Here is a 23,736-nt window from a genome sequence, read left to right as displayed (position 1 = left end):
TCTGCATTAGATTACAGGAGGGCAGTCATGCCTGCCCGAGATTCACACGGCCCTGTCTCCAGCTCAGTGGCATGTATGTCTTCTGTCTATCCACTGCATGTTAATTAGCTCTTAATCCAATGTGCAAAACTATCATCATTGGAGGTATTTAGAAACATTTGGTATGATTTCAATCTCCTGAGACACAGACCATCCTGAATCTTGTAAAACACAAGAGAAGAAAATACTCTTTAAGGTAGTCTGAAACTGTGCGTCTCTTCGTGGTGTGATACAGCGTTACTTGGTTGTGAGTTACTTCTCATAAGGTGAGGTAAGCAATGGTGACCTTTGAAAACACCCAGACTGGCTGGAACATGCATTGCAGAGACAGACAACAGAACTGCCTCTCTCAGATTTGGCTCCTGTAGGTAAGACATACACCACACACCAGAAACATTCACTATGCACTCAACCACTCTATCAAAACCACTGTATAACTCTGGAGTGAGTGGAGCCAACATTCAACGACAGCAAACGCAGGGCTCTGGCATTTGTTCCTACTTAAACTTAATTGTCAGTAATAAGACACACTCTCAGATGGTCCGAGTTCGTCTATTTATGATCGCCTGGCAGACTGTTGTGTCCAACGGGAATAAAAATTTCAATTATAGAATGCGTTTTTGCCACCCACAAATGGACTAGACTGGAGCCTCTCCCAAGCTTATACCATAATTTATTCTTATAGTTCTCAGAAGCCCAGAACAGTGGTTCTCAACCCTCTTAATGCGGTGACCTTGTAATGTAGTCCCTCATGTTGTGGTGACACCCAATCGTACAATTATTTTTGCTGATGCTTTATAGCTCAGCTTTTGCTTACTGTTGTGAATCACAATGCAAATATCCGTGTTTTTCAATGGTCTTAGGCCACCCCTGTGAAAGAGTCATTCATATCCAGTCATGTCCCAAAAGGGTCAGGACCCACAGGTTGAGAACCATGGCCTGGAAGCCCTTCTATATGAACACTGCATGAACCCTAAGGTGTCTGCTGATCACTGCTGTCATCTTGGTGCACTAAGAACCACAGAGCCCATCAGCACAGAACACCATAGCCTACAAGCTGCACCTGGTTTGCCTCTACTGCAGAGCAAAGAAGCGAGATCCAAGTGAGTCAGTTCCATGGAACAGCTCTAGGTCACTGGCACTGCCGCTTTCAGATAAGGACTCAGGCCTCTTGGGAGGACCATTGGCTCACGGGAGTCAAACACAGGTGACATCTGAGCTAGATGTGATGTTGGTCCTATCTCCGTCACTTACTGTTTCTGTCTCCCGAGGAATCGTAGCAAATGGAGGCATGCACTGTGCACGGCCTGGCCGTCCCTTTGCACTGAAGGAGAAAAGCCCGTGTCAGCCCATTCTTCTTTGAGCTTGTAGCAAATGCAATGAAGGCAGTCTGACCCTTTCAGGAGAAAGGCTTCCATTTGCTGCTGTTGTCATGATATTGTAGAGGGGCGAATACACCGCCAAAGGAGAGTATGCTTTCATTTGAAGCACCAAACTTGGGTCTCGACTGGGGACGTCAGAAGGGAGAGAAAAGCTGATATCCATCTGTCTAAGGGTGTGCGTCCTGTGCCCCAGGAAGAGGCTGAGAATACAGAGATGAACAAACTCTCGCAGTCCCATGTGGGCTGTGAGCATGATACATAGGAGAAGAAACCAGTCACTTCCTGAGTGCATCGGATGGAAAAGACAACATTGCAGCAAGACTGGGAAGGACTCCGAGGAATCCGTTGCCAGGTCTAGGATAGGTGCCAGGAAGAAAACAGTCGTCACACAGTATGGTACACGCTCTAGGAACTGTGAGCACCTCAAAGGAATGCAAGTCTGCAGAGGAGGGCAAGGGCTGGGCCGTGGAGGAACAGAACGAAGGCACCCAGAGCAGGGAGGGACAGTGGGGAGATACTGAAGGATAGTATGCGTGGGAAGAGCACCGTACTTAGACAGACACCCAAGGTGGGATAGAGAATGAATTTAAGGGGGACAGTCAAGAGAGGGTTCAAGAATCTGGATGAGGGACTGGAGAGATGGCTTAGTCCTCCAGAGTGCTTGTGTATAACCAGGTTTGGTTCCCAGCACCCACACAGGTAGCTCACAACTGCTTACAACTCAAGTTCAAGGGTAGCCAATGTACCCTCTGGCTTCAGTGGTCACGTGCATGCACTTGGTGCACATAAACTCATACAGGCACACACACACACACATAAGTAAAAAAAAAATCATATCTTAAAGAATCTGAATGTGACATTGCTGCTCTATCCTTAATAGTCAGAAATTGGAAACAGTCTAGATGTTCATCAATGGAAGAAAGGATTTAAAAAAAAATTCACTGTATGTTTACACAGTGGAATATTAATCAGTTGTTTAAAAAATGAAATTCACAGACAAATGGATGGGGCTAGAAAAAAAAAATCATCCTGAGTGATGTAACCAGACTCCAAAAGACAAATACGCTATCTGTTCACTTAGATGGTTGTCAGCTGTTACGTCTTCAGTGAGAAGGATACATACAATCTGCAGAGCCACAGAGGTTAGGTAAAGAGTAAGGCACTAGAGGGGAGGAATGGGTCACCTTAGGAAGGAGAGACAGAATAGCTAATTATGAACGGAAGGGGAGGGGAGAATGGAATGGAAAGATCAAATGGGAACCGGAAGGGGAGACAGGGACAAGGGAGGAACTACAGGGAGGGATGACTAAAGCTAAGGTACTTGTTAGTAGGGTTGTATGGAAACCTACTAGAGCCTACCTCTATGTTCTTAAAACATGTACATGTCTGAAAGAAATCTACATGTAATCATCAAACAACAAGGAAGACAAAGTCCCAGGTGACTAAAAGAGACCTTCGGTTCTGGGAGCAGGTTACATCTAATTTAGTTGTTGGTTAATGAGGCCCAAACAACCCAGACTGTGGCCAAGGCTATGGTTCCTCTCCACAAACTGAGGGCAAGGCCCTGCTGCTGAAGACAATACTTACACAGCTCCCTGAACACGGAGACATCAAGGTGGTGTCTACCTAGAGCCCCTACTGGTTAATGCTCATGGTCCTGGAAGCTACTCTGTATACAACCAGAGGAGAAATGTAAACACCAACCCAGCTACAAACCCTGAGCTCAACAATGCTGCCCTGCCTGCGAAAGACGCCGGTGCCGTACTGGCCCAAAGTTTATGGGAGTAGCCAACCCCTATCTGATTGGACTTAAGACCCGGCACCATGAGATGGAACCCAGCATCTGACTCTCTGCTTGAGGAGTGCTCAATAGGGGAGAACCGAATGCTACTGTTACTGGAATATCGTTAATGGAATATTGCAATAAATGAGTCCTAATGTCATTCTGCTAGGCTCATAGATCAGTGCCTTGCTCAGCCACCATCAGAGAAGCTCTGTAATGCAGCAGATGGGAACAAATATATTGACGTACAACAGGACAATGTGCAAAGCACATCCAGTCACATCCAGAGCAAACGCTCAGTCCTAAATGGGACTGCTCCATCGAATCCCTGCCCCTCATCCCCCAGGACTCAGGGAATCCTGTGGAAGAGGAGGGGATGGAAAGATTGTGAGAGGCAGAGGGGATGGAGACGGCCAAGGAGACATAGCCTGATCATAGCGGTCCAGTGCATCTCCTGTGGCGGGGCGCAGAGCCTTCCCAGGTCGGCACCAGCTGAGGTTTCAGTGCTGAGGGCAAGGGCGCCTAAGCTTCCTTCCTTGGCCCACAAGCTCTCTCGCTCTTATTGATAACTGCTTGCAGATGAAAAACTAGTTCTCTCCAAAGGAGCCTCACCGGTCACACAAACCACACGCAAGGGCAGGCCCCATGTCTGGCAGCAGTAGGGCCGCCATAAGACAAACTCCATGATATGTTTGTGAAGTTCTCTTTTGACTCACAGTGCTTTGTGTGCGCTTTCCCTCCCTTTCAGATCTTTTGGCTTATATGTTATGGTTGTGTGTTTACATGTGTGGGACATTTGTGTCTTTGTAAGTATCTGTATTTCTTAATACTTTTTACCTGGTTCTTTTTCTACTCTTTGTTTTGTCCTCTTATCTTTTTATTTTTTTTACTAGATGCTTGTTGGTATTCTAATGAGGGAAATAGTGAAGAAAAGGGTGTAGATTTGGTAAGTGGGGATTTGGGAAGGATCTGGGTGGGGGACTTGGGGGGGGGGAGGAAACCATAATCAGTATATATCATATAAAATTATTTTCAATAAAGAAAAAAGAAACCTGAGGTTTATATAGCAAAGTGGTAAAGAGAGGATTTCAGAGAGGGGTCTCTACACGGAGGTAGACTCTGATCGCGTCACAGATAGGGCGGCGGGAAGAGGGCGAGCACAGATTTCAGATGTGTTGTGCGTGTTAAAACGAGGGGCCCTGCGGCATCCTGAGCCTGTGACTGAGACACAGATGAGATTAGCGGGGTTGTTCCTCTATGTCTTCCAGTTCCAGGAGTCCCCTGCAGTCACCCAAGTCCTCTCACGCTCAAGTCTCTTATGGAGCATGGTACAGCGCTTGTATGGAATCCCTCATATCCTCCCCTTTATTTTAAATCACACCTGTATTATTTATAATACTTAATACAATGCAACCATCATGTAAGTGGACGTTTCATGATTAATGTGAGGTTGGTTGAACGTGGGGATGTTGGTCTCATGGATATCAAGGGCTGAATAACTAAACCTGAGTAAGCTGGGAAAACAAATTCAGAACCCCGTTGAATTCCAGTGTTCAGAACCTAGGGCCAGGGAAGGAAGCCAGCCTTGGGAAGCTGACAGAGTGTGGATCAACAAGAACCAGCGGAAGGTGGAGTCTCAGAAGCACTCATAAGAGGGTATAGTTGATTAATTGTGCCAAGCATTTAAGAAAGAACAGGTGCTGTAAATCCATCTGTTCCTTTGTTTTCATCCATTGTGGGGGCGGGGCATTCCAGAGTGGGCGGGCTCAGAGTGGGCGGGCTCAGAGTGGGCGGGGCTCAGAGTGGGTGGTACAGAGTGGGCAGAGGGAAGAGAGTCAGGAGCTAGCAGTCACCAAATGCTCACCTAAGAGTCAGGAGGTGGTGGCTCATGCCTTTAGTCCCAGCTCTTGGGAGGCAGAGGCAGGCGGATATCTGAGTTCGAGGCCATTCTGGGTGAGTTCAAGGACAGCCAGGACTACAGAGGGAACCTGTCTCGGAAAAAAAACAAAACTGAAAAAAAAAGTCCAAAGGCTCTGTGTGTGTGTGTGTGTGTGTGTGTGGTGACACTCACCTTTAATCTCAGGCAGAGACAGACAGATCTCTGTGAGTATGAAGCTAGCCTGGTCTACCTAGCAAGTTCTAGGTCACGTGGGAGGAGGAGGAAATCTTCGGCAAAGGAGAGTATTTTAAATTATTCTTGATTATCATTGTATATTTCCTAACCAAAGAACAATATAATAATTTGTGGGCTGAAAGGTTGTTTCTACCAAGCTCTGGTTAAACCTAACACATATTTACTTAAGTCTCATTTGGTACGAGGCCCTGTACCCACGAGGGGCAGCTGAGTAAGACGCAGTCTGGGACGTGGAGTTGAAAGTCCCTCACAGGCCAGAAGAGGACCAGAGCGGGAGCCGGGCGGTGGTCAAGAAGGGAAGCCGGACAGAGAGGAAGTCCCGGCGAGGGAAGCCGGTCAGACCGAGCTTGTGATTGGCAGCGACTGGAGAGCAGCAGTGTCAGTGCGTCAGTGCGAGCGGCTAGGTGCAGCTCATCAGGGCCCGACTGTACAGGAGCCTGGGGCCACAGCAGGCCGTCTGCTCCTCCCTTAGCGACCATAGCAAAACAGGAGGTCCTTTTCCTCCTTCCTCATACTTGAGGCTCCCGTGTGACATTTCCACTGCCAGACCTCCGATGGTTCACGAGGTCTCCTGCATTGATTTAACGGCTGGTTTCCTGTGATTTTTTTTTTTTTTTTCATTTTCTTGCCAAAGGCATGGGAGGAAAAGCAAGCAGAGGTGGGCATTCATCTCTTCCAGACCCGTTCTGATTCAGTTCCAACCGCCTGAACTTCTTACCCTTGGCTCCTGTCAGGGTGGTGGTGGATGGAACCCTGTCAGCTAAGGAGTGTTCTGGGTGGGAACCTCAAAGACATTCAAGAAACTGTAATCAGTGGAGATGTGCTCCTGACCCTGGGATCAAAGCCCAGCCCTTCATGGGGTCCTCCATGTGCTGCGGCCACGGGGCGTGGGAAAGGGCTTTGAGAGAGAGTCTGGCAAGCACGCCTTGCGGAGAGCAGAATGGGGTGCTATGTGCCGAAGGCACAATTCTGCTATGTAATTCGCAAGACTCGTGGTGTTTAAAAGTCACAGGCCAGGCACAGGAGGGCTTCATGGTGTCTGGGGGAGGGTGGGACATGATAGGGGAAGTAGAAATGTAGTTTGAAGTAAGCAAATGACCGTCACCTTGCCACTGGAACCAGTAAGGATTTACAAGGATGGATGTGTTCGGCTCTGCCTTGCCTTTTGGCTGTTCCTCCAAGGGTTGGCGGCGGGTGTGAGAAATCACCCCTGTGGCCAGTGCTTAGACCCTGGATCTGCTGAGATGCGGGAGGAAAATGGGCCAAAGGTCACTTATGCAAATGAGGAGGGAGGGAGGAGGGAGGGAGAAAGAGACTGTGCAGGCTGTGCTATCAGAAAGGGGCGGGGCTGTAGGTGATGTAATCAGCTTGCACAAGACAATTATCGTTACTATTCTATGTGTATAGGTTTGTTGTGGATGTATGTTCTGCACATATGTCTGTAGCATTTGTGTGTCTGGTACCCATGGAGGTCAGCAGAGGGGGTCAGATCCCCAGGTGTACACGAATTCTAGTTGGGAGCCGCCATGTAGGTACTGGGAATTGAACCTGGGTCTTCTGCACGAGCAGGAAGCACTCTTAACCACTAAGCTGTCTCTCCAGCCCCTGTTAGGATAAACAGTTTTAAAGGGAGAGCTGTGCTTTATTTTCACAGAGACTGTCACTGTTTAATATTAACGCTGCTGTTGCTGTCCTCGGATCAAAATGCGTGTGTGTGGCAGTGAAGTGTCACATTCCTCTCCCTTGCATCCGTCTCTCATGGCTCCTGGCTTCTCCAGAGACCCCCTCCTCACTTTTTGTTGTTTATTTAAACACTCCGGGGACGCTGCCCTGGGCAGTCATAGCGAGGTCCGTCAACACACAACAGCGGACACGCCCCATGCCTTCACCTGTCATGTGCTATAATTAATCAGCGTCTATTAACCATAGGCATTATGCAGATGAGTTGCTATTCAAAGGTCATGTTTGGGCATCCAGGCCTATGCCTGCAATCTGCAGCCAGCTGCAGTGAATACCACACAACCCAACACTGCAGATGGCAGAGTCTCATCTCCCCAGAGCCTCAGCTTGCTGTGATTTGCATCAAAGGACAAACTTTGCAAGCTCTTTTGACACCTTTTGTGTGCTCCAAGGGTCCCATAGGGTTAACATTCCAATCAGCTTACTCAGATAATTGCATTTGCAAAGAACACTCTGGGACATACAGAGGAAGAGACTTTCAGTCAACTATCAGTTACAACCAGGAAAACAGAATTTTCAACTGTAGCATCTGAAATACTGGAGACAGGGCTCTTGATGCTTGCAGGAACAGTCATCTACACGGAGCCTGCAGGACACTGGTCCTGCCGGCATCCCTGCAGCCCAGCACAAGGAACTCAGCTGTCAAAGGCAGCAAATCTGCCTGGCTTCTGGGGACTACACCTCAGAGCTACAAAAAAGGAAGCGGCGAACAGCTATGCATCTACCCTGATTCCTCCTGGGCAGTCTCACCCTCAGTAGGATCTAAATTTTTAAGCTACACTGTCCAAAGATTCTAGAGTAAACTGGGATCTAAGAAGTGAACTGGTCACTTGTCTCCATAGGCGAGTAAAATCTCAGTGGTGAATGTCCCTTTGCAGGGGACTCTGGCTCTCCTGTCTCCAGGAAGGAGCTCCCTCTGGCTATAATCCCCTCTACCTTTCTGCATGGCCTCAGCGTTTCAAACAACCATGAGAACTGTACAGCCCACAGAGATTTAAAAATAAAGCAGAGGAGGGCAGGACAGACTAGCAGGTGACAGTGCCTGCAGCCAAGCCCGAGGACCCAAGTTCAATTCCCAAGACCCACATGGTGGGGCGAGGTAAGCCACTCCTAATAAAGATGTCCTCTGGTGTCTCCGCATCACAACAAATAAACAAATAAGCAAACAGATGTGATTTTAAAAAAGAATCACTATCTTTGTAAATGCATTGCACAAAGAAGACCAAGAATAACATTTCACCCCCTGGGTACTAATCAATACTTACCCTCTGAGTAGACAAGTTTCAAATCAGCTGCCCATTAATCTTAAAAGTTTTTAAAGCATCCTCATTCTCCTCCGGTGGGAGATAGATACTCTGTTGCTTTCTGCTATTTGCAAGGCAGGAAGTCTGTACTGTGTAGAACTCACAGTGAAGAGAAACAATTCCCCACTAGCTTCCCAGTCAGCCGCCTTTGGCTGCCTACCTACCCCTCGCTTCCTTTGATCCACCTAGGGTGTGTGTGTGTAACTCTTCCTTTGGCCTCAGTTCCTGCACCCTGAGAACCGAGGTTCACACACTTCAAGCCAAATGGTTGTTCACATGAATTAATAAAACATCTTAGAAAGATTTTTCAGGGTATAAAAATATTAAAAATGATAGTCTAGTAATAAACACTGGATGTAAAATAGAAGCATGCACGGGAGCCACAAAACTGCCAGGCATTATCAAGATCACCTCGTGCTGCAGATTGCAATTTGCTGTTGCAAGCATCGGGAGACCTAAATGTCCACTGATTACTAATGCACACCTCAGTTTAGGGCCAGTGAGATGACTCAGAGGCTAAAGGCACTTGCCACCAAGCAGGACAACATGAGTTTGAATCCCAGCCCCTGGAGGATGGAAGCGGGAGCCAACTCCTACAAGTTGCCTTTTGACCTCCATACAGGTGTGTAGCATGTGTGTTCTGGACACACACATATCAATGCACACAAATGTACAGGCGCGTGTCAAGGTGACTTAATGAAGACAGTAGTCCAGTCCTTTCAACAAGCAGTTGGCACAATCAGACACTGAATGAATCTTGGCCTAGACCTTGTGCTTACGCAGATAAACGCATATTCAAAATGCACAGGATAACATACTTGGGACTTAATCTTAGGCAAGGTCATTTTTAGATACAGTCTTAAATATACATGAAATAAACAAATTTGGCTAGAAAAATTAGGAGAACCCTCCCATTCTATGATATTGAAAAAGATCTACATTCTGGCAGAATGTTTACAAAAATGATTCTGACAAAAGAGGTATCTGTAACAACAACAGAATCCCTCAAAACTCAGGAATAAAAATTATTATTCAATTAAAAATGAGAGAAAAGCATGAATAGATATTTTTTCAGGAGAAGGTAGGTTGGTGAGATATAGAAAGATGTGTAGTTTATTGGTCACTAAGAAGATGCACATTAAAAATCACAAGACACTCACAGCCAGACACCAGTTAGAATGTCTATGAGCAAAATCAAAGCACACTACCACAGGCCAGGTAACTGGACCCTCATATGTCGTCAGAAACACAACAGAACAGGGCCACTTGAAGCTCTTTATAAAGATACAACAGATCTGCCATGAGCCCCACAATCTTCAGATTTTTATCAAAAAGAAATTTATATTTACACTCACACAAAACCACATATATCAATGTTAGGGTGTCTTTATAGCCTCAAACTGGAGAACCCTGAAGTCTTTCTGTACCATAGAAAGGAATATATTTTTGAAACAAATTAACATGAATTAAGAACATTCTTAACAATCTTAAGAACATTACACCAAGTGAAAGAAACCAGGCAAAACTAGCCACGTCCTGATGGACCCAGAACCGTAGGCACAGACAAGAATCTGTGGTTGCCAAGGGGTGGGAGTGGGGGAAATGGTGGCTTCAGGAGCAGCAGATGGAACTCTTTCAAGCCCTGATTGCACACTGGTGTTAGTTCGCACGCGCGCGAGCGCATGCGTGCGTGCATGGGCGTGTGTGTGCGTGTGTGCGTGTGCATGTGCATGTGCGTGTGTGCGTGCGTGTGCGTGTGTTTGTGTGTGTGTGTGCGCGCGCGTGTGTGTGTGTGTGTGTGTGTGTGTGTGTGTGTGTGTGTGTGTGTGTCTAATGCTAAGAATAAGCCAATTTATAGAAAACAAATTTAAAAGACTTAATGGGACAAGATATTAAAATATAATTTTAAAAATAGAAATTACTTTTAAAAATGCCAGCCAACAGGAATATACTCAACACTTAGAGAAATAAAAACCAGCCCGTGTTACTGAGTGGAATGAACATTTTTTAGGGAAGGATCTGTTCATGCTGCAGATGTGCCTTCCAGATGGAGAAAAGGAAACGGTACTTTCCAGCTCTTCCAAGTCAGAGCTTTTGAAGAATCGCAAGGAAGCCATCGTTTACCCCACAGGCTCTTACAAAGGCACCGACATGTGCATGTTTATTTTCTAGCCTAAATAGCCTGGATCCACTCAAATAAATGATTTAATGCACATATGTATGTATGTATTTTAGTGTGTGTGTGCATGCACGTGCACGTGTGCCTGCCCGCCCTCATGTGTGTGCACACACACATGCCACAGTGCACGTATGGATGTTAGAGGACAGCTTTTGAGGTTTGGTTCTCTCTTCCCACTTTGTGGGTCTCAGGAATTGAACTCAGGTAGTTATGCTTGGTGGCGAGTGCATTTAACCTGTTGACCCGGCCAGCCAGCCAGATAGCCCCCAAGTTTATGATTCAGAATTCTTTCCTCTTTTAAACCAACAGGATTGATACATTAAACTTAAGCAGACACCAGTACTGTCTTTGTGAATAGCAGAGAGTAACACAAATCTACTTTTTTTTTTTTTTTTTTTTTTTGGTCATATAGCAAGCTCAGAACCCAAGACCAGATGTCGGGGATCCAGCAAACCTACGATTATTTACGCTATTCTGGCGTGCCTTGGTTTCTCTATGCTCATCATTAAATAGTCATGTTTACCAAAGGCAAGACATATAAGGAAGAGCAGTGGGCTGAGGTTATCAGTATGGGATATCTCCAAGTCCTCTTCATGTGGCCCGAAGACTGAGAGTGTCCCACGCTGGCACTGACCTCAGGTCTAACCTCTTCCCAGAGTGTCAGCCTTCGGACTGCAAAGTTCTACAGACACAATTGACCTTTCATGCAGGATTTGACTAAAATAGAGGTTCTATTGGACCTTTAAAATTATGAGCCAAGGTTCAACGGCTTCTTATTCATTTGCTCATGCCCCCTTGCTTCACCGGGGCTTCTGCAGCTACTGTGAGGTGTTTGAGAGGAGGGATTCTCCTTATATACATCTCTGCCTCTTTAAAAGGTTCATTACGCAATACAGGTTTAAGCAAGCCAATCTGCCAATGTATTTACCCGGCCTTACGTATTCTGATTTGAAGATATAACTATTTGACTTTATATATGTAAAAAAAAAAACTTTAGGTCAAGTTGAACATCCTCAAAGGATGTCTCAGATGTTGTCCTGACAACACTTGAGATGGCCAACCATCCTGAATCCTTCCACACCTCATCTGTGCTGCCTCCTGACTGCCCTAATCCTGAATTTACATCTTAAAAATGGCATTTCACAACACTCTGAAATATCTGTCCTCCCTTTCTCTCTCTTTTCTCTCCTCTTCTGTCTTTTCTTCTCTCCTCCTCTTACTCTCTTTTTTCTAATCTAATGACTGAAGCCCTCCACTGGGATTTAACTGGGCACCCTCAGGGTAGAGGCCTGAGCAGCCAGCAGTGAGCACACAATACGTAGTTACCAAATTATTAACGTCAACCTTTAGCTTTGTGCTGTCCAAATGGGGACAGACCAAGGAAAGAAGCAAAAACCAGAGTTACTTCACTCATCTGGCTTACCTGCAAAGAGGTTCTACAAGGTCCCTTTCGAGAAAATCATGGTCTTTTTTGACAGCCACAATGTTGATGGGAAACTGCGAATCTAAGAGAGAAAGGAGGAGACAGAGGCTTATGCCTTTTGCTGCATGTGACCACTGGCCAATGAACTCAGGCCGCCAAGTTCTGCACAAACCACCGTTTCTTAAATCTTAAATCACAGTTATTGCTTATTGTTATTGCTGATGGAATTTAAAAATAGCACACGGTGTTATTTTTAATCACAGAAAGTGCTTTTGAGAATGCGGTGTAAGTGCAAAATATGAAAACAAGCACCTAAGCCTTGGTCAAGATTGCATGCCAAGGGTCCTTTATGTCCATCCTTATCTGACATTCCTCAGGAAGACATGAAGAGCAGCTTCTACATTCTTCCTGCTCACCACAGGATAGGGCGCAGACAGATGACTTCATAGAGTTCTTAGTTTGGCAAACTTTTTCTCCTTCAAAAAGGACATTTCCAAAAATAGTCCAAGCTTAATACTCTCAGATGTTTTTCCTTTCCTTCCTTCCTTCTTCCCTCCCTTCCTCCCTCCCTTCCTTCCTTCTTTTGGTAGCAAAATTTTCAGTCGTCTTGAAGTCCCTGAATTGATGCCACAAAAGAAGAGATTCCAACCCCATGACTGTTCCCAGAAGAGGACTCATGCCAACTGGGGTGGCAACTGTCAATACGCAGAACGTGGCTTTCATTTTAGGTGCGTCTTTTACATAGGAAAACCTCTTGCCATCACTTGACACAGCGGCCAAGGCCAGTTTTAATGTCAGTCACTATGACTGCTGTGTCTTTTGTACTTCCCATGTCTTCCCAGTTATAATGAAGCTAACGTTTCTAAATCCTCCTCTGAGTGGGAAGCAGACACTACCCCCGTTTGGGGGACACATCTTTTTCTCTTTAGAGCACGGGCCACACAGTAAAAGTTTAAACACACCAGTTTACTGACATGTTTACTTGGCTGTAGACATTCCAATTCTAAGACATAATAACCACTTGCCTTTATAAAAAAGAATCCACTCAAGTGGATGAACTCAAAGTATTTCACAGTGACTGAGTCCCTCACCCTCCTGGCAAGTGGTGGCACATCACAGTGAGAAGGAGATATAGGAGCCCAGGGTTTAAAGTACACACTTCTTTGCTCGGTTGCTCTGGGCAAGTAACTTTCCCTCAACTGTAAAGTAAGTATCGCAATCATGCCGGCTACTTATGGCAGAAATGTGAACATTTGCCTAATATTAGTTTTTGATTAATAGCAGTCACAAAGCAAGCTCTGTTCTCATTATATTTATGTAATATATATGGGTTAAACAATCTGGCATGTAGATGTTTCTGAGCTATAGCACATCTTAGATACTTATGGACTGCTCACATTAAATCTCATAGTAGCTATATCATCATATGTATATGTGTATGTTGCATATGTATGTGTAGGTGTGTATATGTATATATATGTGTATGTATATGTGTTTGTGTATGTGTATGTATATGTATGTATATATGATTCATCAAGAATGAAAAAGACTGGATTTTTAAATTTTTCATCCATCCATATAGCTGCTTGTTTTTCTTTTGACTTGACACAAGCCAAGACGTGTTTGGGAAGAGGAAATCTTAACTGAGAAAGTTCCTCCGTGATATTGGCCTGCAGACAAACACATGGGACATTATCTTGATTAATGATTGATGTGGGAGGTTCCTGCTCATTGTGGGTGGTGCCACCCCTCCGCTAGTCGTCCTGGGTTCTATAAGAAAGCAGGCTGGGCAAGGCATGAGGAGCAAGACAGTAAGCAGCACCCCTCCTTGGCCTCTGGATCCACTCCTGCCCTGCCTTCCTTCAGAGAGGGAATGTGGCCTGAGTGCTGTAAGCTAAAACAAACCATTTCCTTCTTATTTGGGTCATGGTGTTTGTCACAGTAACAGAAAACCTAACTAGGACCAAGGTCACTTAACATCCTGGGCTTTCCCTTCCTAATTAGTAAATTGATGGTTGGGGTTGTTTAGATTTAAACTATAGCAATCATCTCTCTCTCTCTCTTCTCTTTCTCTTTCTCTCTTTCTTTCTTCCTTCCTTCCTTTTCTGTGTCTTCCTTCCTTCCTTTCTTGTCTAAAAGGTTATGTATGACCCTCTGAAAACTTTTTTCTAAAAGAGTCCAAGATTCAAACTACATCCCAACATTAACTCTCCTATGTCTTTACAGAATTGAAATGACCAAAGTAGAAAAAACTAAACTTTTGGTTTTTAATATAAAAGAGAGACTTTTGGCAAAAGGACAGGAAGGAACCCTTTCATAAAGGGCTCTTTATGAGCCCTTTATTTGTAGTCTCTTTCCTACACACACACACACACACACACACACACACACACAGAGCACAACACAATGTTTGCGCCACTGGAAAGAGAAGCTGCTTCCGTGTGCTAGGTGCTGTCCTTTGAGCCTCAGACCTTCTCTCCCATCCTGCACTGTGCTTTAAGCTTTTGTGCAGGTGGATGGCATCCAGACTCTGCCCTTGGCTCCTCCCCTGGATCCTCCCCTGGCTCCTCCCTGGCTCCGCCCCTGGCTGCCCCTTGGCTCCTCCCCTGGTTCCTCCCCTGGCTGCCACCCTTGGCTCCTCCCCTGGCTCCTCCCCTGGTTCCTCCCCTGGCTGCCACCCTTGGCTCCTCCCCTGGCTCCTCCCCTAGCTCCTCCCTTCGCCGGCTGTGTGCCTCCTCCAGGGCATGTGGAAGGCTCTTTGTTTCTGCGCTCTGACGCCCTCCACTTTGGGCCTGTGGTAGTGACAGCTCTGATACACCCTTGGCTCCTCCTGGTTTGTGTGTATCTTATTCACAACTCTATAATAAAAAATACTACTGGCTTTAATTTCCATAGAAGCCCTCAGGTGTGTCGTTTGGTCACACCTGGGACCTGACTGCTTCCTGACGCAGAAGGATGGACCTACAAGGCATCCAAGATTTAATCATGAACTTAGACAACATAAGATACAGTTAGATGAGGACGGTGGGTCAGTGAGAACCACCCTGGGCCCCACAGGCTCAGCTTGTTTGAGTGCCTGCTCCCTAGTTGGGAAGCATTCAGAGGTGTGGCCTCGTTGGGAGAGGGGTGTAGGTGGGAAAGGACTTTGAGCTTTCAAAAGCTCATGCAATTCCCAGTATTTCCCCTTTCTGCCTCTGGGAATCAGATGTCAACTCCCGGCTACTGATGCAGCCCGGTGCCCGCCTGCTGCTGCGCTCCCTGCCATGGTAACTTAAGTCCCAAGTAAACATTTTTTTAAAAAATAAGTTGCCTTGGTCAAGGTGTTTTATTACAGTGATAGAAAAGAAACTAAGATGGTGAATAGTTATTTGCTATTAACTAAAAAACAAGGATGTTAAAAAAAAAAAGGATATTGGCAAAAAAAAAAAAAGCCACTTACTTAAAACTCAAAAGACTGACATCTGACCCATAACATTTTTTGTGTAAAATAAGCATAAATAAGGGCCATCCCAAAACAACTAGTTTTGAGACTTCTAGGAAATTTATTAACAATGAATTCAAAACAACCTCAAGAAAACTGAGCCCAATGATACAACAAGAAAGAACATGCAGAACGTTCTGGAAAGCGAGTCTCGGCAGACACTGAGAAGAAGTTAAAGAGTTGGGTGGGAATCCGCAGGGGAGCAGAAGGTGAAGGGTCAGTGTGGAGGCAGGGGCGCTATTCCAAGTGCAGCAGAAGAAGTTGAGCTTTACCAAGGCTGAGGGGGAAGGTCGCAAATCCACAGTATGTCAGAGCGAATGCCCACCCGGTGAGCCGCCCAGTGAGTGCTAGGCAGGGACGTGGTTGGTTCTCGGTGTAAGGAAGGAGGGAAAGGCTCACATACCTTCATACAGCTGAGCGTATTGTGGGAACCCTGCAGCTCGGAGCCAGTCACATGCTTCCTTCGCCTCGATTTCTGAAAAATACAAGAACAAGAGCATCGTGAGTCTGATAACAGACCTCAGTTCTGCTGGTGTCCTCCGTGTGAGGCCTTAGGAGGCAGTGCTGCTCCCAGGGAGTCCTTCGCAGGTCAGCCTACCCAGGAGCAGGATGCAGTGAAGGTGCGGGCCACACGAAGCATTGGTTGTGGGCGTGCTCTGGTTATCTTCTCTGTGGAGCCACAGTTATGGATGATAACCAACCTCCCAGGGCAGGGCACGAAGGCTGAGTGTCCCACAGGGAAAAGTATGTCTTTATGCACCAAGAAACTAGGAGACGAGGGAGGGGAAGAAAGACTTATTATAATAATTATAATCCTCTTTTTAATGGGCCCTTTATAACTTTGCAAGATAAACCTGAGATTATTTATTCAACCTTACTCTTCCATTCAGGATCAAAAAACACAACAGGGTAGTCTATTTTCTCACAAACGAAGGCATTACAAAAATCCAGTCTCACCGACGGTTTTAATTCCCAGCGCGTTGCCTGAAGATGTTCACTGGCTAAGCATATTGGACTGATTTCAAACTTGGAGTGCAGAGGGAAGAAGATCCTGAGACCTAGGTCTCAGGGAGCTGCCCGAATGGAGAGGGCCACACCCAAGAGGCTGGTGGGTCCTTTGGGCGAGCATTTGTGGAGTGGATACACCAGCAACCACTCCCTCCCCCTAGGGAATCTGTGGGGTGAGATGGGTGGAGGAGGGACTGTGTGTGTAAACCAGGCCATTCCCTGACCTGTGAATTCTGGATTATTTCTCAACCACCACACTCTTAGATAAACATCAGCCTAGGGGAAAGAAGTCCATCTGTCAAAAGTTCAGTTTCTCCAAATAGGAGTAAAAAGCCGAGGGAAATGTCCCAACCAAAGCCTTCCGAGGCCACTGGGGTGCTCAGTCAATGAGTTTCTATTTTCCTCTGCAGTCAAAACTTCTAGTAAAGGCCTTTCTTGAACCCTGTGCACAAAAAACATCTATACTAACATGGGCCACAGGCCTGAGACTACGCCCTCTCATAATAAAGGCTCCTCTGTCATGTTTGACATGACAAAGCCATTTAATTTACATTAAGAAAACAAGCCAAAGGCCAGATGTTAGCCCCTACAGAGGTGCTTTCTTCCTCAGTATCCCTAATCTGTTCCCACACCAGAGACAGAAGTTTCAAGTTCTGATTTTTGTCTGAGTTGAGGAGTTTCTGCGACTTCTGACCAGCATGGATTGCGTATTCATCGTGAAACAGATGAATGAGAGAAATGAGAAAATAGATTTCCAGACTCGCTTTAAGCTCAGTTCTATAAGTGGGTAAGGAATCCAAGAGTCCTGCATTTTCTAGTGAGTCACACAAATTCTATGGGTTTTTCTGTTTTACTTTTGTTTGTACTATGATTAAAACATAGCTTTAAGCAAGAAAGCCCCAGAGAGGCAGGGAGTGAAGACACAGGGAGACAACGGACAGATGGACAAGTCAGGCGTGTCATAGCAGACAGGGAGTTCCGAGAGAGCTGGGAATGCGGGTAAACACAGGACATTAGAGCCCTGGAACTAAATGACAGCAAGATGTAGGGAAACTAGAGAGCCAGGGATCTGTCTAAAAAATCTGCTAGGCCTGAGAACTATAGCCAGGTAGAGGGCTGGGCGGAGGGGAGGTAGAGAGATTGCACATAAAGCCACTTCATTTCCCCCGTAGGAACTCTGCTAATGAACTAAACTATCTTTCATACACAAACACAAATAATCCACCCTTAAGTAGAACCTGTCTACATCAGTCATTCAAATAAACTATGCTTTTAAACCTCTTATGATGAGGTCTTTAGGTTTCATATTCAAATCACAAATTGCAAGGAGTAAATAGTAGCAAATTAGAAACCGCCACTCACCAGGCCATGGTGACAGAGGCTCTTTTAGACTGTGGCTGTTCACACACAACTGCCTTTCTATTTGCCTAAAAGTCTACCAAACGCAGTCTCCAGTAAGATTCAGTAAGAATCTTCCTACTGGAGGACTTGTTTGGTTTTAAGGACACACAGGGTTTAAAAATGAGAGTACAGAAAGTGATACCATGCATTCTGGTTGGATGGAAAACAAGCCTTAAGGTTAAGGGATCGCGACTGCCTGGTCACCACATGGTGGTGGTATTTTGTTTGGAAGGTGGTAGAACCTTAGGGGGGTGGGACCTAGCTGCAGGGGGTGGGTCAGTGGGGGTGGGGGTGGCACTAGAGTTCTATATAGGTCAGTCTCTTTTCCACTGACCTCTGTGCTCCCCAGACTATCCAGATATGAGCAGGCCTGTCCCCACCATGCCAAACTGGATCCCCTCCAACTGTGAGGCAAAGCAGACCCTTTCTAAAATGTATTCTTTCAGGAATCTTGTCACTATGATAAGACAAGCTACTAATGTTAGATAAGTGGAGACCGGGAGAGCAGGGAGAGTTAGAATCTATCAAGAGACAACAGTCATTCATTACATAACGAGACAGGATTCAGTTCATCTGAAGGGCCTAACAGCTGTGTGTATGCACTCAGTATCGGGTAGCTTGGCAGGCAAACACGAGCAGAACAGAAGGGAGTGTGGCTGCTGGCCTACAGTCTTGACATCTCAATTGAAGAGCAAAACAAACCCGCGAACCAGCAGCAAAGCTACCACAAAATTTCACTCTGACTGTTGAGCTGAATTGGAGAGGGGCCTTACAATGTGTAATGCTTACCCACAGTCCCTTCTAACACCAATCGCACAGATGCTGTATCCCCCGGGCCTTGGCAGCGGCCAAAACACAGGAAAATTAGAATGGAGTCATAATGCCAGTGCCATTTCACAAGGCTCTATCTAATGGGATTTAAATGACACTCAACGAGGAAAGCCATGGACATTTATTCTTTAATGCACTCTCAGTAACCATCAGTGTATTATGCAAAGGCATTTAGTGCCATTAAAATCACATTTCACTATTCTGTTTGTCCCCATTTGCAGACCTCACCTGTACATGTAGCAGGTCCAGGAATGGATCAACTCATCACTGCTCTCTTGAAGAAGAAAACACAAGCTATGGAGGTGGAACTCAAGAATGCCACTGGACGAAAGGGCCCACAGACCTCTAACATCATTGGACTAGAGATGTCCCCTTTTACCTGCAGGGATGTGACCCAAGAGTCCCACTGGATGCTGAAACCCAGATTGTAGTCTAAACCCAGTATATGCCATGACTTTGGATTCAATAACCAAGATGGCTTCCAAGGGACTATTAGACAGGTAACACATACGGTGTGTCCATGTGGGACAGAAAGGTGACTCCGCTCCCAGGGTGATAGAGTGGGTCCTGTGGGACTATGTGACATCTCACTGTGCTCACCGAACTCTTGAACTATTTCTGTTATTTTTGATGTTGTTGTTCAATGGTTTATGAAGTAGACCTCGGTACCTCAAGTTATGGAAAGAGAAATCAAAAGGACTATTGATCTTTGCTGGGGAGAATGTAGCCCATTTGACTTGGTATCATGGCAAGACTTCTACAGAATTAGGTAAGGAGTGTGTGTGTGTATGTGTGTGTGTGTGTTAATATGAGTGTGCACATGTTCAAGTGTACATGTGTATGCAGATGGCCACACGCAAGTGTGAGAATGTGGGGGTCTAAGGTTGACCTGTCTTTGTTGTTGTCTGCCTTGTTGCTTGAGACAATGTCTGTCCTTCTTACTGAATCAAGAATTCAACATTTAGCTAGACTACCTGGCCAGCCAGGCCTGGGGAACTTTCCACCTCCACTATCTCTGTGCCGGCATGCACCACTGAGACTGGTATGTCCTGGCATCAAACTTGCATGGTGAGTACTTTACCGATAGAGCCCTCTTCCCACGTCCTCCTATATCAGTTTTGTAAGTAGTCCAGGTAATAATGTCATTTGACTCTACAGCAGTTACCTAATTTTGGGCAATGTTCTTTTGGAGGCTACCCAAAACCCTATGCAGACATGAACCCAATAGACACTAAGCTCCTCCATCAGATAACATGTGAACCAAAGACAGAGCACATGCACAGCCTGGGTGCTAGGGACAGAGGATAAGTCAACACGATCCAGTTCCAACGGCGGAACCTCTTCTGGTTGGTTTAAGGGAGGTTGACCTCCCCGATTCCCAAGCCGTCTAACACCTGTGTCCCTGAAAAGCTTCCTTCTCCCACAGTGTAGACAGGAACCCTATGGTTTCATGTCAGCTGCATTTGGGAGCTGAAAACAACTTAGCTTTTCAGTTTTTCATTTAGTAATCGGTCTGTACAAAAAAGCAAGCAGGCTTCTGATTGGCTTTTGCAACAATTTCAGTAGGCATCTGTTTGGGGCTGGGTACTCTCTGGTGCTTAGAGTAAGACAGAGAATCTGTTGAGTGACAGACTTGGTGGGACTGGGGGTATGGGGACCTACTAGAGGGGGCACTATCTCAACAGTGCTAGAAAGTCGTGTGTTCCCGTGGGTATGAGAATAAAGACACTGTAGAAACAAACGTCTGACTAGTGACATGTTTTTACAAAATAGTATTTTTTTTTTTAAAAATAATTGTACAGGTTCAGTTTTAGAAACATTTATTGAAGAAAACCTGAAAGGTACAATCAAAGTAGAATTAACTCTTGTCCTATGACCAACACATAATTTAATGTATGGTATCTGCTTGAGTGGTGACATCATAATATCTTAGCTTGACTGCTGCTCACAAACATAATTATACACTGTGAGGCTGTTCCCATATAATGATGCTATTTATAAAAATATGAAACTTACTTTGTTGGGAATGATTTCTTAAATATGTGATATTGGAACACCACCAAGTTGCGTTTTGCTGCAGGTTATAACTACCAACGTAGCGGAGATAAAACACTTCAGTTAAGTCCTCCCAGTGCCAACTGAAGGCAGAAGGAGATGGACACAATGTTGCTTAAAGGAGAGACTACTTGGCGACTTAGGCACAAACAGTGGCTGTACCAGTCTCAGGATGACCCTAGTCAAGGCGAGAGCTTTACTGAGCTCGAAGGATTTGCTGCACAAGTTTGCAGAGTTCCTATTAAGTTATGGATTATTGTGTGTATGAAACTGGTGCTTCCATCAAAACAGAAATGCCTAGCTAAGTGCTTTGAGTACATTTGGGTCCGTGTGCTTTGCGCAGCACAGTCTTCCCTAGCTATCCCAAAGGCCTTAAGTAGTCTTTCTAAATGACCAAATAGTCAAGCCAGGGCCACGTTAGAATGTATTATCAGGAATCTGGCTGGCTAGAAGGAACCAGGACTCCTCTACTGTGGGCTTTATTACTGGAGTTCATTACGGGAGTTTTATTACTGGCGTATTCCCAAGCACCGTCCTTACGAATCTCCCGCAACCTTCACAGACCGGCTGGCTCCAATGTGTAGCAGCTACTTCCTAAATGTTCATGAAACCACTCAACAGGAGCGATTCAAGAAAGTGGGTTTGGGGAACGATGGCTTTTTCCTTCCATTTAACCAGCAAGCATACTGTCTATTGAGTTCTTAAAGGTCTTCCTAGCAGTGAGGGGTGGCTCAGTTACCACAAGATATCTCCTTGAATACAATTACACAATTACCAGTATTATGGTATCTGGAAGGTATTAAGATTTCAACCGGCTTGCAGTTATAGGTTTAGGATAATTCATACTGATGAGTGAGGTTCATGATGAATGTACTACTTAAGGCAAATGACACCTTCATCTTTACAGAGAACTTCTCAAGTGAAGGCCCTGCTTATTAAATGCGTATTTCTTTGGTCAGATACGAGGCGAATTCAGTCCAAATTTATGTCAGACTATTCATCTCGTCTCTATATGGCCGTGAATAAGGTGCTCGTTAAGATTACACAGAGCACACACTTCCCCAGATCCTTCTCCCAGGAGGGCTTTATAAACTAAATTACAGGTATAGGCAGCAGATTATGGTTTTCTCCACCTTCAATTTCACCTGATGTCAGGATCTATTATTTTTTTCCTGCACTTTTGTGAATATGTATTAAGTCCATTTTGATGTTTTCAATACCTGAATAATTCATATATATATTCATATATACCAAATATGCCTTTCTGTATAACATTTTCTTTATATGATCTTCTGATATTTTAAGTAATGATGGGGAAGCTAAAGTATAGATTATTTAGGGCAAATTTAAGATTACCAATCATTATGCTTTTCAGAACATCAAGTCAATTTATAAACACCTGCTTTATCTCACCATGGTTTTAAGCAACCTTTTCCTTGAATAGTAACAAACACACTCCTGGGACTGGAGAGATGGCTCAGTGGTTAAGAGCACTGACTGTTCTTCCAGAGGTCCTGAGTTCAATTCCCAGCAACCACATGGTGCCTCACAACCATCTGTAATGGAATTTGATGCCCTCTTCTGGTGCATCTGAAGACAGCTACAGTGATCATATAAATAAAATAAATAAATATTAAAAAAAAAACCCCACACACTTCTATCTGCAAGGTCGTGACCATAGGAAGGTAAAACCTGGGAGTTCAGAGACACATACTGTTCTGTGGCAAATAATTCCATCCTGTCAGAACAGACACACCTAGCTCTGAGCACGTGTATTTCTTTCTACAAAGCCACAGTCACATGTTGATATAATATTCCATCACTCATTCTTTGTTTTTAAGATTTATTTTATTTTTATATTATGTGTGTGTTTGTGTGTGGGTATGTTCTCATGAATGCAGTTTTTACTGAGGCCAGAAGCGGGGGCACTAGATTCTCCAGGGCTGTTGTGTGTAGTTGTGAGTAGTTGTGAGGCCCCACAAGGGTGCTCAGAACTGAAGCCAGGTTCTCAGTAAGAGTAGCCAGAACATTTAACTGCTGACCTATCTTTCCAGCCTCTCCATCTCTCTCTCTCCCAATCTCAGAACAGAGTTTCTCTGTGTTACAGCTCTGACCGTCTCAGAACTCAGTTTGTGGTCCAGGCTGGCTTCGAAGGCATAGAGACCCGCCTGCCTCTTCCTCCCGAGAGAAGGTGTGCACCCCCACACCCTGCTCGGCCCTTTCATCTGAATCCTAGCCTTTTCCCCTGACTCTGAAATGCCGTTCTGCAAGCTAGAGTAGCAGCCAATCTACTCGCTAAAATAAGTTCTATTAGAGTAAAAGGCAAGGAAGTGTATTTTAAGAAATATTTCTAGTCACCAGAAGGGCTGTTTTAAATTATCCTTTTTCATCCAAGTTGGGAGAATCATGTGTGTATATGACACACATCATATAGTAATGACATCTACAATATATGTACATTTACAAATTATTTTATAGATACCATATTAAATCCTTTAAATAAACAATCAAATATATAATTACATATACTGTATGCATATACATACATATCAGTTTTTCACTTTATGCTTCCAGTGGTCAATGCTTTCCGTCAGCCATGAGGTTCTCCTCTGAGGTTAGCTTAGCCATAAGGCCCACTTCACCCATTGCAGCAGCAATATATGCTAATTCAAAACCAAAACAAACCGCTCAGGGGTTGTCCCCTTGTTCCACCTGTTTCCCCTTTCTTGTCCCTGTATCATGAGTCTCCACGTCCTAGGTAGGGTTGCCACTTCAGTCTAGGTCTCAGAATGATGACAGAGGGGTCAGAGTCACAGTAAATTAGCCACTGGCACAAAACAGGAGCAAGGGATAATAAGACTTCCGTGGTTTTCCTCCACTATGGTTTCAGAGGTTTGCTGAAGCGGCGCCATCTTCTGCGAGCTAATGGAAGCCGCTAGCTGTCATTCCCTATGCAAAGCAAATAGAAAACACCAG

At 45.1% G+C, this 23,736-nt stretch overlaps 1 protein-coding gene across 1 annotated transcript in view; it reads right to left on the bottom strand.

Moving 5' to 3' along the window:
• The window catches only part of Stard13 (StAR related lipid transfer domain containing 13), a 209,077-nt gene that overhangs the window by 46,665 nt on the left and 138,676 nt on the right, over positions 1-23,736 (bottom strand). The window contains 2 exon segments of the mRNA XM_052167519.1: positions 11,985-12,066; positions 15,869-15,940. Of these exon segments, the coding sequence (XP_052023479.1) occupies positions 11,985-12,066; positions 15,869-15,940 (154 nt within the window).

Source organism: Apodemus sylvaticus, chromosome 22, assembly GCF_947179515.1.
Source record: "Apodemus sylvaticus chromosome 22, mApoSyl1.1, whole genome shotgun sequence".
NCBI classification, from domain to species: domain Eukaryota; kingdom Metazoa; phylum Chordata; class Mammalia; order Rodentia; family Muridae; genus Apodemus; species Apodemus sylvaticus.
This window is presented reverse-complemented; position numbering and strand designations above follow the sequence as displayed.